This window comes from Mustela erminea, chromosome 10 (assembly GCF_009829155.1).
Source record: "Mustela erminea isolate mMusErm1 chromosome 10, mMusErm1.Pri, whole genome shotgun sequence".
NCBI lineage: Eukaryota > Metazoa > Chordata > Mammalia > Carnivora > Mustelidae > Mustela > Mustela erminea.
Window position 1 is genome coordinate 52,161,778 of NC_045623.1, and position 14,131 is coordinate 52,175,908.

Genomic DNA, 14,131 nt, shown 5'->3' on the forward strand with positions numbered 1-14,131 from the left:
CCATTTATTAACATAGGGTGGGGAGGTGGTCCAAAAAAACCCTATATAGTGGGTTCACATTCTGTCTCGAAAGATGTACAGCTATTTAGAAAAAAATTATACTTTTGATAAAGTGCTACTGACTTGTATATAAATGCAGATGCTTTGTTGTTAAAATTCTATAAAGGATTAAAAGGAACAACTGAAAAATATAGAAAAAAGTAATGAAGCTATCACTGTTGAAATTTGTTATTGCAGAGATAATAAAATTGAGGTTCAGTTATTTACTCAAAAATTTCTAGTACCACATTCTAGATATTTTATTTAGATACTTTAAAATAGTAAGAATGTCTTCTTTTCTTTGGCATATATAACTAATTAAATATAAAAGACATGGAAAATCACCATAATGCACCATTTTCTCAGCCTCTAAATTCTGTAGGTCTTCAGATATTTTTTTTAAGAGAATAGAGAAAATGGTCATTATAATTTAATGAACACCCACAGATTATGTTTGTTAAGAAATACACTAATGCTAAGGAGAAGTTTTGCTGAAGGGATACAGCCCCAGAAATGACTGTGGACTTTATAGATTTAACATTTACGTTTTTGACTACCATAAAGGATCACAAGTGTCTACTGGAAGAAGTAATTTCTAATTTTGCTGAGGCATAAATGTGAATGAAAATCTGTGATATATATGTGCATGTGTGTGAGTGTGTGCTTATGGTGTGAGTATGTGTGTATGTACAGGATTCACAAATATGAATAAATGAGCTTAGCAGATCTAGTAGTTTTGCTTTGGTTAGCTAATTAATGGGTGAACTGAATGCTTGAAAAATTATACTTACTGCATTTAGCTGGAGAAATTATATGAGGGTGGTATTAACATTTGGCACTTCGCAAAGCTCTTGGGATATATGCCTTAAGAACTCAAAGATCTGTTTTGCTTAGTAATTGGCATATAGTTCACAAAAAGCATTACCATAGATTTAAAAATGTTTTAAAAATAATCTTCCTAAAAGTATTTCTCATGAAAATTATTGTTAGATTATTCATTTTCTGCACATATTTAAAAAAATAGGTATTAAAAATATACACCAAGTTTCAATATAAATGATTATGATGTCGAGGGGTTTATTCTGAAGGTCTCAATATAATGTTCAGATGAGTTTTTAAAAAGCATCTGAATGAATACTAACATTATTATTTTGGTAATTTTAGCCATTGTCCATAAGGATTTATGTGAATTTACAGGCCGGAGGTGTTTTTTTTTTTTTTCATAATTAGAAAGATAAGTGAATCTTTCTTGAGTGATAGGTAGCCAGTAATAAATGCAGCAGAATCAATAGAAGCTATAGGCCTAAGTTGCCCCAAGGTGCTCACCCTTGAGATTAGGGTGAATAAATGCATATCAAATATTGTTACTATTTGATCCTGAGTCATCTACATAGATGTGGCAAGATAGGACATTAGAAATTTAAAAATAATTTAGATGCACACATTTCTGTCCAAATTTTTCTAATCCAAAAGATAGTGGGATGAGTATCAACTAATAAAACAGATAGCAAGGCCATCTTCTTCCAGGCAAAATTCTATGAAAAGATTATTTAATACATACATTTCCATAATTTCCTGAAGTTGTAATTTACATTAGTGTCTATTTCAATAAGCCAGTAAGCAGTAAGTGCTATGGTATAATACTATGGTGGTAGAAGTTAAAAAGAAAGGAACAAGAAAAAAAGTGTCACTTTCTCCAGCGTGTAAGAGATCACACTATACTGTCAGCCACACACCTGCAGAGGGGATCTAGCAGAGGCCAGTGATTTCTTCCCCAGTCCCACTTGTCTCTGGGGCTGCAGTAGCAGGAGTGATTAACTTGGGTTCACAATCTTTGACCTTTCACTGCCTTCAAGCATATTTTTGATAATACTGAGTGCCCAGGAAATGCAAATGAATCTTAAAAAGCGGGAGGTAACTGTGAGCATTTATTAGGTTCTGTTAACTGAGAAAGCCCTGTATCTGTAGCACATGGGGAATGATTTGGGTCATGATGGGTTTTAGATCAGTTAATATACTCTACTGTGTAGTGTTTTCTCCATCCCATAAGATCTGTTTTTCTGGATTATTATGAAGATGATGTAAGATAATAATGTACATGAAAGAGCTCTATCAAAAATGATGTGTTATGTTCTCTGAAATGTCGTTTTATAAATAGTTGAGAAGGCTTCATTGTATGGTAAAAACAGCAGGAAACCTGGTGCCAAGCAGAGTCCGATTCAGATTCTACCTGCTACTACTTTTAGGTGCAAGGGTAACAATAGGAAGTTGGTAGAATGTAGGTAAATTCCTTTGTGTGACACATGAGCCTCAGTTTCCTGGTCTGTACAATGGAGATAAATACTTCCGTTGAGGGTCTGTGAGGCTTGTGTGAAAAAACATATTTAAGGTACCTAATGGTAGCAGGGACAGTGTAGATTCTTAATAAATCCTTGTCTTAATTCTCCTGGTGATATATTTATTCTACCATTAATATGAGTTATAAAAATGGCAATTTGAATTGACATTTTACAATATTATATTTCTCTCTAATAACATAAAATTTCAAGGCAATAACTAAGCTCAATTACAACAGAACACATCCGAAGAAGCACATGGAACCATCAATAATGTCATAGAAAGTTGCCTTAAATGCTTTTTGGAGAGGCAGGAAATAAATGATAAATGAATGAGTGAATGAATAAATAAATGGATAGATAGAAAATAGTAATAATTTTATAATTTAATAATGATTTATACATGTTAAGTGCTTGGTTATAAGTACTACTAATTTTTTTTAGGAAATTAGAATAAACATCAGTAAATAAAAAATTAAAGGAAATTAAATATTAAAATAACTGCATTGTATATCTTGACATTTTGTTAATATGTTGCCTAAGATTACCATAGAACATATAATTTACTGTTTATAGTATAGGGAGCCTATATGGAGCTTGTAATTCATGAAAAATGTACAAAACTTGACCTGGCATGGAATAAATATAAACAAATTAGAAATATTCAAAAACACAGAAAAATTTGGGAGTCTTCTCTCTTCATTTACATCAATATTCACTTTGTAAATAGAATAACAGATTCTTCAGTCTTCATTTACAAACAACTATCTTTTTTAATTAGTTTATTATAAATTTGTTTAAAACATTTAAAAAAAAATAACTAGATACGTTTGGTAACCAAACAGAAACTCAAAACAGAAAATGAGTAACACCCTCAGTTAGGACCTCAGTTGGTACAAATAGTGCCTTTCCGTCAGTTACCAATATGGAGGATGGGAAAGGTTAGAATCACAGAAAGGTGCCCTTTCTGGGTACACAAGCTGCAAAAATAGCATCTCCGTGTGACAGAGAAAATACGAAAAACTGCCTCTCTTAATTACAATGTGGACTTCAGCCCCTGAACATTCCCTGAGGAATCTCTGTAACTCCGTTTCCAGCACTTAACTGGTAAGACGTGAAAATGTTAATTTAAGTTCCTCAGGACACCCAGAGGTATTTGCCACAGCACCTACCTAGAGATGGCTAGTATTGTCATTCAGAAATTTTATAAATAAAAAGAGCTCCCATATTTCCATGGAAGAATGAAGTTTTATCAGTTTTATATACAGAAAATACTTCTTTATAAATTGATCTTACTTTATATTTTCAGTGCAATTCTCATGGCTAACAAGCATTTAGAGACCGCAAAGAAATCTTAAATTGCTGGTACAAATTTTTATTATCTTAAGTAGCAAGACAAAAATGTTGTAATAGGTTTTTATGCATTTGTAAGTCAAAGGAAAATAATTTTTGTCTCTGTCCTCTCCCAGTGAGGACTCGGGGAAATTGAACCTCGACCATAAGACCTGTTAGCGATCGTCAGTGGAGCCAAGAAAGGAAAATTTTAAGAGAGGGTGACTCTAAAGCTTGGCAGAAAAAACAAAGACATTTTCAAATTAAAGCAGCTCTGCAGAAGAGCTGTGCCTGAGCACAAAGACGAGGGGGCAGAGAATTAGAGTGGAATCCATGGGAATAAGTAGAGTCTGGAGTATTCCTGAAACATCAAGCACCCAGTGCCCATACCTGACAAGGCTCCTACACTGGCAGCAGGATAGGAAAGTCGCCCCAGATGCCTAAAGCTGAAAGTTTATATGCTTTAAACTGGTAATTTAGGGTCATGTAATCTTTTAGGAGTAATGGAGCCAACTGTCCTGTCTATATTCCTTTTCCCTCCCTTGCTTTCTCTTCTCTCTCTCTCCACACTCCCTGCCTCGTGTGGATAACATATTGATGATAATTCATTTTAAGATGGAGTCTTTCAATACTCAAATTATTTTTGGCTTGCAATTTAATGTACCTTCCAAAGAGAATTCCTTTAGGTCATCTAACTGAGGAAGGTTGAAATGTCTCTAAATATTAGAACTCTGTAATATTTCTGATATAGATTCTCTTAGAGCTATAGTAACAGTTAATGAATCTGTTCCCTTGGGTACCCCAAACAAGATCGGAAAGTTAATATAGCAACATAGAGGCACCAAATTGATACTTGGGGAACAATTTAAACATTGAGAAACAGTTTCAAGTATATCACCGTTTTTCAGGCACAGAATATATCCATATTGTTCTATAGATGGCTGCGTTTAATAGGGATAAACATTAGCAAAATAAGGGGCTTTCCATACAATTTCAAGGGGTGCAAACAACAACTTCTTCCTATCAAGATCTTGCTGATCTGCTCACTAAATTTTGAAATTCCATCCTATTAGTTTAAGGGCTTGGTTTCTATCAATTGCAAGCCCATCAGGAGAGGGGCCTAGTTAAATGGTGGGTGTCTTATCTATTCCTCCGTGCAAATCCAACATTCAAAAGTTCTTAACTTAGTTAGTCCCACCCCCAACAACTGTGGGTGATGAAAAAGCTGTGAATATAGATGTCTCTTTGGTTTTATTCCTCTGTTGACACTATGAAGAAAACTATACAGAGTTAGGGATTGTTATGAAGACTAATTTAACAATAAAACATGGATTTGAGGTCTTTGGCCTTCATTTTGCTGGGATGGGAATTTGTTCCTCATGTTCATTAATTTTATTATGAGAGAAGTATTTGGAGGCTACTGTCACTCTGTTATCCCTACTTTGCATTGTTTTTCTTCATAAAACTTACTAGGCTAATGACTATATTAATAATATAGTCATAATGACATATTGCATAAAAATGACTCATTAGCCTCTAACAAGATATAACTAAGACAGAGGCGTTAGTCAATTTAAACAGGTAAAATGTGCATTCTCACTTTTGCCTGAATTAAACAGCAGAAATATTCCTTTGACAATGGAAATGTTTTGTCTTTCACTATATTTCATTTCAAATGAGCCTACAATTACATTGAAAGCCCTGTTAACGTGTTCCTTTTCCATTAGTCTAGGATGAGTAACAATTTGCTAGCTAAGCCATGAGGTTGTTTCTCATGTTTTATTTCCGTGTGATATTTTCCACAAAGACAATGGGCTGAAGAAGCATTTAGGAGTGCCAACCACTTCATTTCCATTGTAATTTAGGTCTCTATGTCTTTTCCAAAGGGATCAGCTGAAATCCAACAATAATTTCTAGCTCTGTTCTCAGAATGCATCAGCAAAGGAAGAGAGGGCTATCTCCAAAAACATTTTAAAAAATATACGTTTATAAATCTACACACACACAAAAGAAAGGAAAACAAAGAATAAAAGAAAAAGAAATGAGTAATAAGAAAATGAGCCTTAAAGCAACTCAAAAGCCATGTACCTGCTCAATCCAAAAAGCAAGCTGTTAAGCAGGAACCTGAGAATCATTCTAGCTCTCAATATTCGTTTAGCAGCTAAGAGTTTGGGCTCTACATTATTTGCCCTTGTGCTTTTTGGACTCGGGAGAGTCTATAAGCAGGGTTGTATGTACAGCCTAAACACATTAAGTGAACAAACAACATTAATTGGCTTTGGTATGCTGACACATGTAAGGCAGTCCATACTTACTTTCTGAAGAGGTAGTTCTTGTAGATCAAATTTAGACTTAGTCTGCAAGTTTAAAGTCATGCTTCTGCCTGCATGCATTGCTGAAATACCTCCATAGGGCAGCATGCCAAGGTTAACTGTGTTGTGTTTGTAAGCAGCATTCTGAGTAGAGGAAATAATCATGTGACAGGGTGTGAACACATGCTCAACAAACTGATTATTACATGAACATGTTTAAATTTATAACATTTAACTTTAAGCGGGCAAACAGTAACTTTCTTTTAAACATGCACTTGATCAGACAGAAGCATACAGTAAACAGTGTTAGTTATGCACATAATGAGTACCATCCAAAACTACAGAAAAGACAAAAAGCAAGGATACATTCTGTTTTACATTTGCTGCTAACTCAAGGGCATAGAACCTATCTCTCATATATCATGATCGTGGTGACGTTGGACGAATGTTCGCCTGTGGTAGTCTATTCATTAAAAAAAAATTCAAAGAGGGAGATCTTAATCAAATTTTGCCAGCTCCAGATCTCATGGTCTCTTTCACATTGTGAGTAAACACATACAAAAGACAGATACCAGCTTCTAATTCTGCCTTAAAACGAAGGCACTACAAGGTTAAAGCCAAAATCAGTGTCCATTATTGCTTGGTCTATCGACATAAATACAGTAACTCAGAAAAAGAGCTGGTCAAAAAAAGTCATTCAACCTGACTACTGGCTCACTGAATTTACTGATTAATTTAATTAAACCAGTCAAAAAAATGGCATGTGGATCCAAAGTTTCTGACTTTGTTTCTTAAAAATTACATTTTAAACTGGAGAAATTTCATAGTGATACTAAGGGAAGTATGATTTGAGCTGTTAAGGTTATTTATCTAATATACCTAAGTACCTATAGAGCACTCTGGTGATATCTGAATTGTGGCTTTCTTTCAGCAGGTGCATCTCAGGTTACTCCAGGGATTTGAGAGCTAGTTAATTTTTCTTCTACAGAGCTTCATTTAAATTAAAACATTTTGTATGTCCCGTCATCAAATAGTTTTCATTAGTACAAGATTCACTTTCCACCTTCCATAAAAAAACTAGGCATTGACAGTATTTGGTCCCTTTAAGTAATTCTCTTATTTTGGGGAAAAAAATTTACACAAATTAACTTAGTAAACTTTTAAAAACTGAGTGTTACTGAACAATAACAGCAGGCAGCTATTCTATTCTAAAGGCATTGTTTGCAAAATAATGATTTTTAGCATCAGTTTCCCTGAACTCAACTGAAAGACAATTATACTCCTGACGGTGTGCTGGTCTACCAATCAAACTTGTTATGGATCCTAGATTATTTCATCCAGTGATCTTTTATTGCCACCATGCCAAAGTTGGAAAGGACACCGGACATTTCAATCTAGCACTTGAATGATTCCTTAAGGTTTAAGATTATTCCAGGGTAGTGCCCTCTAAGCTCCTGTAGAAGGGTAGCAGTCTCGGACATACGCATTCGTGTTTTAAATTCTCTCACAGTGGGACTCTGTTGTGGAAGCATGAGCCTTGAGGTTAAACTACAGGAGGAAACAGCATCTTTTATCTATGGCAGTATTCGGAGCTGCCTCTCCAAGGTCAACAGCAGGCAAGATCTTTAACCAACATTATCTTGGGTGGTTAAGCTTATCCAATGTCCAGTCCTCTGGGCATTTCTCTCTTATGAAGAACGGACAAAGGGCTTGTAGTTTTTAGTGTAACTATTTGATTTCCAGGTTTAAATCCTCAACTAAATTTCACTGGGAAGGAAACAGACCATATCTCCGGTGCAGTGTGACTTTGAACACTATGTTAAGAAGCACAGCTATGTCAAAACTATTCTTACATAAAAAGTCTTTGCTTCCGTACCCTGAATTAATCTTTTTGAGTAGCTGGGAAGTTCTAAGTAAGCTACAGCCTGAATAGCTCAGTCATGCACTTGAGAGGAGAAAAGAAATGTTACTTGGAGAAAGTAAGAGGACAAGCTTTCAGGATCTAGTGCCCTGAAGCAATACTGTCCGGTAACTTAATTTCTTGGAATTAAATAAGAAGCTATGGACTATACATTGAAATTGCTCTGGGAAATGACAGACAGACTAAGAGAACTATAAATGAAGAGGGGAAACATGGAAACTAACTGAAAAGGAAGATGTTGTCACAGTAATAGAAAACACACATGAGTTTACTTTTAGTTTTCTGGATCTGGGCCGGGCAGGGCTCGCAGACTTCTGTCAATCTAAATCCCCCTCCCTGGTCCTATTTTCCTCTCTCCAAATTCCTGCTCCAGCTAGAAGAGTAGCTCCAATCAAAGGAGAGGAACCATTATCTGGGAAACCAGTAAATACATGATGGTACCAAATGCTTAGCATTTTGTCTTCTTTTTCATGCTTTGTTTTCACTCACTCCTCTGTTGCCTCAAATTACTAGTCACGTACATATGCTCTGAAAAGCTTCTCATAACCTTTCTTGACTAGTTCATCTTACCCTGTTACGTATGGTCGTGTCTACACGAGGCCAGAGTTCCCAAACTGTACTGTATTATTTGGCCCCAAATATTTCCGCCCTCCAAGTTATCTGTCTACATGGAGGGTATAAGTTGAGGTAAGGCATGGTGACAACTGACCAGGTGTCTCCCACTGACAGCCAGTCATGAGGCTTTGATGAGGCTCCCTTCAATGGGACTGAGCACACCTATTTGAAACAGACATTCTGATGAAATAGTTTGCAAGGCAGAACCAATCTCCACATTGAAAAACTAACACCCACACCCACATTTGTTAGTTCACTTGTTCCTAAAAATAATTGTTTTCTTGTCATGTAGACACGACCTACAAACAATATAATTATTTAAAAAGACTATACCTGAAAACACAAAATTCAATATTAAGGAAATATATAATAAATGCCGTGGCCTGTGCTTTTAGCAGGACACCAAATAAAATCATAAAACTATTGAGCAAAACTTTCTAAAGTTATGGTATTACTCAGATCCCTGTTTCACACTAAGTATTTAAGCCCTAGAAAATGAGAGCCAAAGGCCCTATTGACAAAAAGGACCTTAAGGTTTCAAGGTCAATGCAGAGTACACAAGGCCCTCTACACCAAAGCCACACAGTACATTCAACGATAAGGGTCAATTGATCATAGTTCTAGAAAATGAAGTATCGGTCTCTTAAGGAGATATAAATAGGCAACAAAAAGTAATTCTAGGCTTTGAAACAAAATATATTTATATATATTTTTATCCTCCTCAATCACTATGATTCTATGCTGTATTGTGACTTAGTCTGTAACTGAATTGGGATCAATTTTCTTTTTTTTTTGGTTGCAATATACACACTAATTTGTGCCTTTGTAGTCTTCATAAAGACATCATCTATTTTTGTTGCCTATAGTATGCTTTGAATTTAAACATTTCTTTTTGTATAAAAATCAACATTCTAAGTGGCAGGATTTTTTTTTTTTATTAAGTCAAATAATGTGTAGGAGGGCATTCAATCTCTGCTTATTTTATTTTTCTGTTTCTTGCTGGGAAGATTATCGCTCATTAGAAGTAATAACTTTAGTAGTCCCATAGCAGTAACTGTATGCAAATTTTATAAACAAATTAGGCCTGACTTTATTATAAGTGAGTCTGTGCAGAAAGGGGCAAAATACTCACTTTTTATAGATTCAATAAAAATCATACTCTTTAGGTCGCTAGAGAACAGTTCTGTGTCCTAGGAGAGGCATTCCACCTTAATGGCTAGAAAGCAATTGAAGCACCATCCCACATAATCGAGTCAAATTCTTTCTTACTAACAATATTTAGGCTAGATTTGATAAATCATTCACCTACAGGTTATGGACTCTCGAAGAGCATTAAACAATATCCACGAGAAACTATTATGATCAATTTCCCCACAATAGCGAGAGAAATAAAATGCTGATCATCTATTCATTCATGTAGTTCATGCTTCACTACATGTGCTTAGAAATGCCAATAAAGGAAAACTAAAGGCAGGAGGGATATTCTTACAGAGAAATGCCAGACATACCCTGTCTAACCTTCTAGCTTCTATATGTCTAAGCAGCTGTTGTCTCCAGTCTGCAGGCATTTTACCACAGCTCTCCTCTCCCTTCACAGGAGTGGGCCTCGTCTTTATATCACTGTTATCTGATGGCTTGTCACCATAGTTACCCAAGTTATAGTCAGATGGTATTTTTTCCAAAAGAGCTGCCATAGTAGGCCTAGCTGAAACTGGCCTGGTCTGGGAGGCACCGTAACTCTCTGTACTGTAGCTTCTTGCAGACAATGGCCTCCTCTGGGTAAGGTTTTTAACTGGAAAACTTCCCGCCTGAGCTTTCACTTCTTGATATGAAGGGTGTTCATCTTCATACCTGCCATTCCTTTTCAGGAACTGGGACTCAGTCACTGAAACGCTGCTTTGGCGATCCAGACCGCCCCTATATGGAGGTCTGCCGTACCTATCGCTCGGAGGCAGCTCATGAGGTTCACTGACCCTTCTAAACATGGCCATTTCTGTGGAGCTCGCCAGGGAGTCGGCTCTTCTCAGGAAGCCTGCCCTGGCACCTTGGCTTGCGAACTGGGCATTCACCACAGCATCCTCATTCACAGATGGCTGAGAAAATGAAAACATTTGCTCCATGGGTGGGTATCCTCTGTAAGCTCTAGGACTAACCAAATCCTTGGCGATGTTTTTGCCGGGCTGTTGCACGTACTCGGAATTGTGTTGAAAGGGGGGCGGTATCCTCTTTTCGGCTTTAACTTCCACTGCTCCTTGGGGATTGAAGCTTTGGTCAAACTGATAGACTTTTTTGGTCATGGACGCTTTTTGTTGCTGTGGCCCCTTACTACTTCCATAAGTGAGCATCTCGTCATCCAGCATCGGCACTGACTGGCTTCGAGACATACTGGACATACCATGCTCCGGTCCCAACATTTTATCTGGCCGTTCATGACTTCCTAAGTGATCACTCCCAGTGGCATAGTTTTCTAATGGTATATTATACACCTTGTATGTACCAATGTCAATCTCATCGATACTCTGTGACTTTTTGAATTTATTGGACTTGATATCTTTCATGAGTGGGGAAAGCCTCTCTGTGCTTTTACTAATGGAAATAACACCTTTAGATGATTCTGGGCGGCAGTGGATCTGAGAAAAGACATTGCTAAGACTCCTGTTGGGATTGGAATCGTGATACTCCCATGGTACTCCTGGAGAAAAAGGACTAGGTATTTCAGCAGATTCTTTTATATGCTCTTTCCTTTCAGGCAATGGGCTGGTGGTGGGGGTTGTCTCTAATTTGGAAGGGAAAGCGGTCCTGTCTTCAAAAGGACTAGGGGTTCTGGTCCAATTCTGCCAAGGATTGGAAGGAGGCACTTCTGTTTCTGGCGTGTGTCTGTGTGTAGACTGCTCAAGTTCCAGGGGAACACCAACAATCCTATCCTGCCTAATCAAAGGCCTGCGTCCGTGAGAAGATGTGCTTCTAGATTTCGAACTTAAGAGAGGATTGTTGTTGGCATTCTCGCCTGTGGTCTCCTCTGCAACAAACCCTGTGTTATCATAATGTGAACCGTCAGTCCAGTTGTCAGTGAAGGCGTCGCTCATTGGCAGCCGGTCCGGACGCTGTGGTAGATTCCCTGGGGGAACAGCCTCCCGCTGGGTGAGCAATGGCTTTGAATCAAGAGGCTGTGGGAAAGATTGTGCAATCCTGTGAAGACAGTGGGAAGAAGAAATATGAAAACGAGGAAGAGCTGAGTCTTTGCCAGAAAGAGAACAAGCAGCCCAGAGTACCACAGTCCTTTATCGGATGTTTAACGGGTCATTCATCCATACCTCATTTACAATTAAGGTGCACTGTTATTTCATGTCCGCCCCCCCCAAATCCATCCCTTTACCTTGCTCTAATTTTTATTTTCCCCTTGTAATCATTACCTTATAACATAGTATATCATTTACTTACCTATTTTATTTATTGTGTATTGTGTGGCCTCTGCCCTCCTGAGGGCAGAGATTTATTTATTTATTTATTTTCTCTTCAGGCCTAGCATAGTGCCTGGCACATAGTAGCCATTAAAATACATATTTGTGGGATGATTAAATGAATGAAAGAAATAGATAGGTCTTCAGTAATGGTCCTAACACTTGTTTGATAATTAGAATCGCCCCATTCTTGGTCCTCATTCCTGCAATTTCTGATTCAGTACTTTTCCAAACTATTACTGGTCAAGAGTACCTTTCCTATAAATACTTGATATAGCCCCTGAACCCAAATTGTCTTCAAGTTACATTTATTTGAAGGCCAGGTATTGAAAACACTGAATTCATTGTTTAGGGAACATGTTTTCTTAGAATATAAATTATATCATGACTTTTGGCCATTGGTTTGTTTACACCAGTGAGCACAGTGTTTCTAGAAGATGCTCATTTTTCTAGGCTTATTCTAAACTGTTTGCACACTAATAACATTAAATTATATATATTTTTTTAATCAGTGAGAGAAAGACTTTTAAGTGCTCTTGCTAATTAAAAACTAGTACATTTAGAAAGAACCTTCCAAAGCACCTCACTAATCTCAGCTCCTATCACAAATAATGAACTTACAAAGTGAAAGAGTTAAGATTTTTATGATGGGCACTGATAGGGAGAAATAGTTATCCATTAGTTACCAAAGAACATACTGCTGATATTATCAATAAAATATGAGTGATAATCATTGACTACCTTTATCATATGATGATTTGTATTTGTTGCCTGTACTGTAAAACATAGCCACAAGGTAAAAAACAAGAGAATAAGAACTGGGTAATTACTACCTTATTGGGTCGCTTTATTGTGCTCTTTGGCTTTTGATTTTTATCTGTAAAATGGAAGTAAAATAAGGTAGGAACCATTTTGGAAAGAGTAAATACTTTTGCTTAGAACCTAACTTTTCCATGTGGTAAAAAAACAATGATGATGATGACAATGATGATGATGATAACAATGAAAATTTTACTGAATATTTACTTCGTACTAGGCACACAACTGCTTTCCATGCATCTTAGTTTAATCCATAACCCCATTTGGGATAGTGAGATGCCCACGTGTGTCATAAATAAGTATTGGGCAAACAGGATTTTTGGCTTCTGATTTTTAAAATTCTGTTTCTTTTATCTCAACCTGATAATCTCTTACCAACTCTCCCTTAAACAAAGGTTTTGCTGTATAAAATGGATCCATCGTCTCCTGGAAATCCCGGAGGGACTGTGTTTGCTTACCTGACCCATCCATCTGTCTTCTACACCATTCATGTGCTGAATATAATTCAAAAATTAAGATCCCATTTTTTAAAAAAAAGTTGCTGAAAGTAAGCACTTGGGAACAGAAAAAAGGGAATTCTAAACACACCTGTTACCCCATAAAGAATTATGTACTGCATCTTTAGCTGTTGTCTGCAAGGACCCCACTTTAACCCGCGTGTTAGAGGATCCTGAGGAAGCCTGGGAAGGCGAGTAGTCTGAGTAAGTGCCTGAGGAAACACTGTTATTCAGACAGTGAGTTTTGTCAACTTCAGACTCATCAGTTGATTCTGAAATGTAAAGGGGAAAATGTTATAATGCTATGAACATTGACAATAATGAACACAGAAAAGCAAGTATGAGAAACAGATAGTATAACAATGTTAGGAATATATATTTGTAAAATATTTCTATAGACTATGATGAATCATAAGTTACGACTGGAGATTAATCATGCACATGCATTTGTGGCACGTTTTCCACATCAGGTTCGCAATGTTACCTTTTTTGTCCTTCCCTAGCAGAACAAGTTTGGGTGGGTACAGAGGGGTCTCAGCTAATGAAGGGTGAAGTTCCCCAATCCTCATTTCATTAGCTGGATGAACAAAAGAATCCTGAGAGATATAATAATATAGGACAAGGAAAGTAAACATTTAAACATTGGTTAACCAAGATGGCAGTATCTTTATTTGGCTCAGATTTAAAGACGGGGCTCTAGACTATAGGTCACTGTGGAGCGCTGGGAGAAGTGAGTCACATGTTTCTCTGAGGTAAGTACTAAAATGTTTTGTTTTTCTAATTTAAATGAGTCCATTTG

At 36.8% G+C, this 14,131-nt stretch overlaps 1 protein-coding gene across 10 annotated transcripts in view; it reads right to left on the bottom strand.

Annotated features, from left to right (window-relative positions):
• Window positions 1–14,131, bottom strand: part of LRRC7 (leucine rich repeat containing 7) — a 559,049-nt gene that overhangs the window by 79,011 nt on the left and 465,907 nt on the right. For 6 of the 10 annotated variants that reach the window (XM_032301472.1, XM_032301471.1, XM_032301470.1 and 3 more), the window contains 4 exons: window positions 13,817–13,928; window positions 13,424–13,604; window positions 10,064–11,744; window positions 6,023–6,163 (listed from right to left, as the gene is read on the bottom strand). In XM_032301472.1, coding sequence (XP_032157363.1) covers window positions 6,023–6,163; window positions 10,064–11,744; window positions 13,424–13,604; window positions 13,817–13,928 — 2,115 coding nt within the window. The remainder of the gene's footprint in view (window positions 1–6,022; window positions 6,164–10,063; window positions 11,745–13,423; window positions 13,605–13,816; window positions 13,929–14,131) is intronic. The other 4 variants (XM_032301475.1, XM_032301468.1, XR_004276033.1 and 1 more) reach the window with 3 other exon arrangements.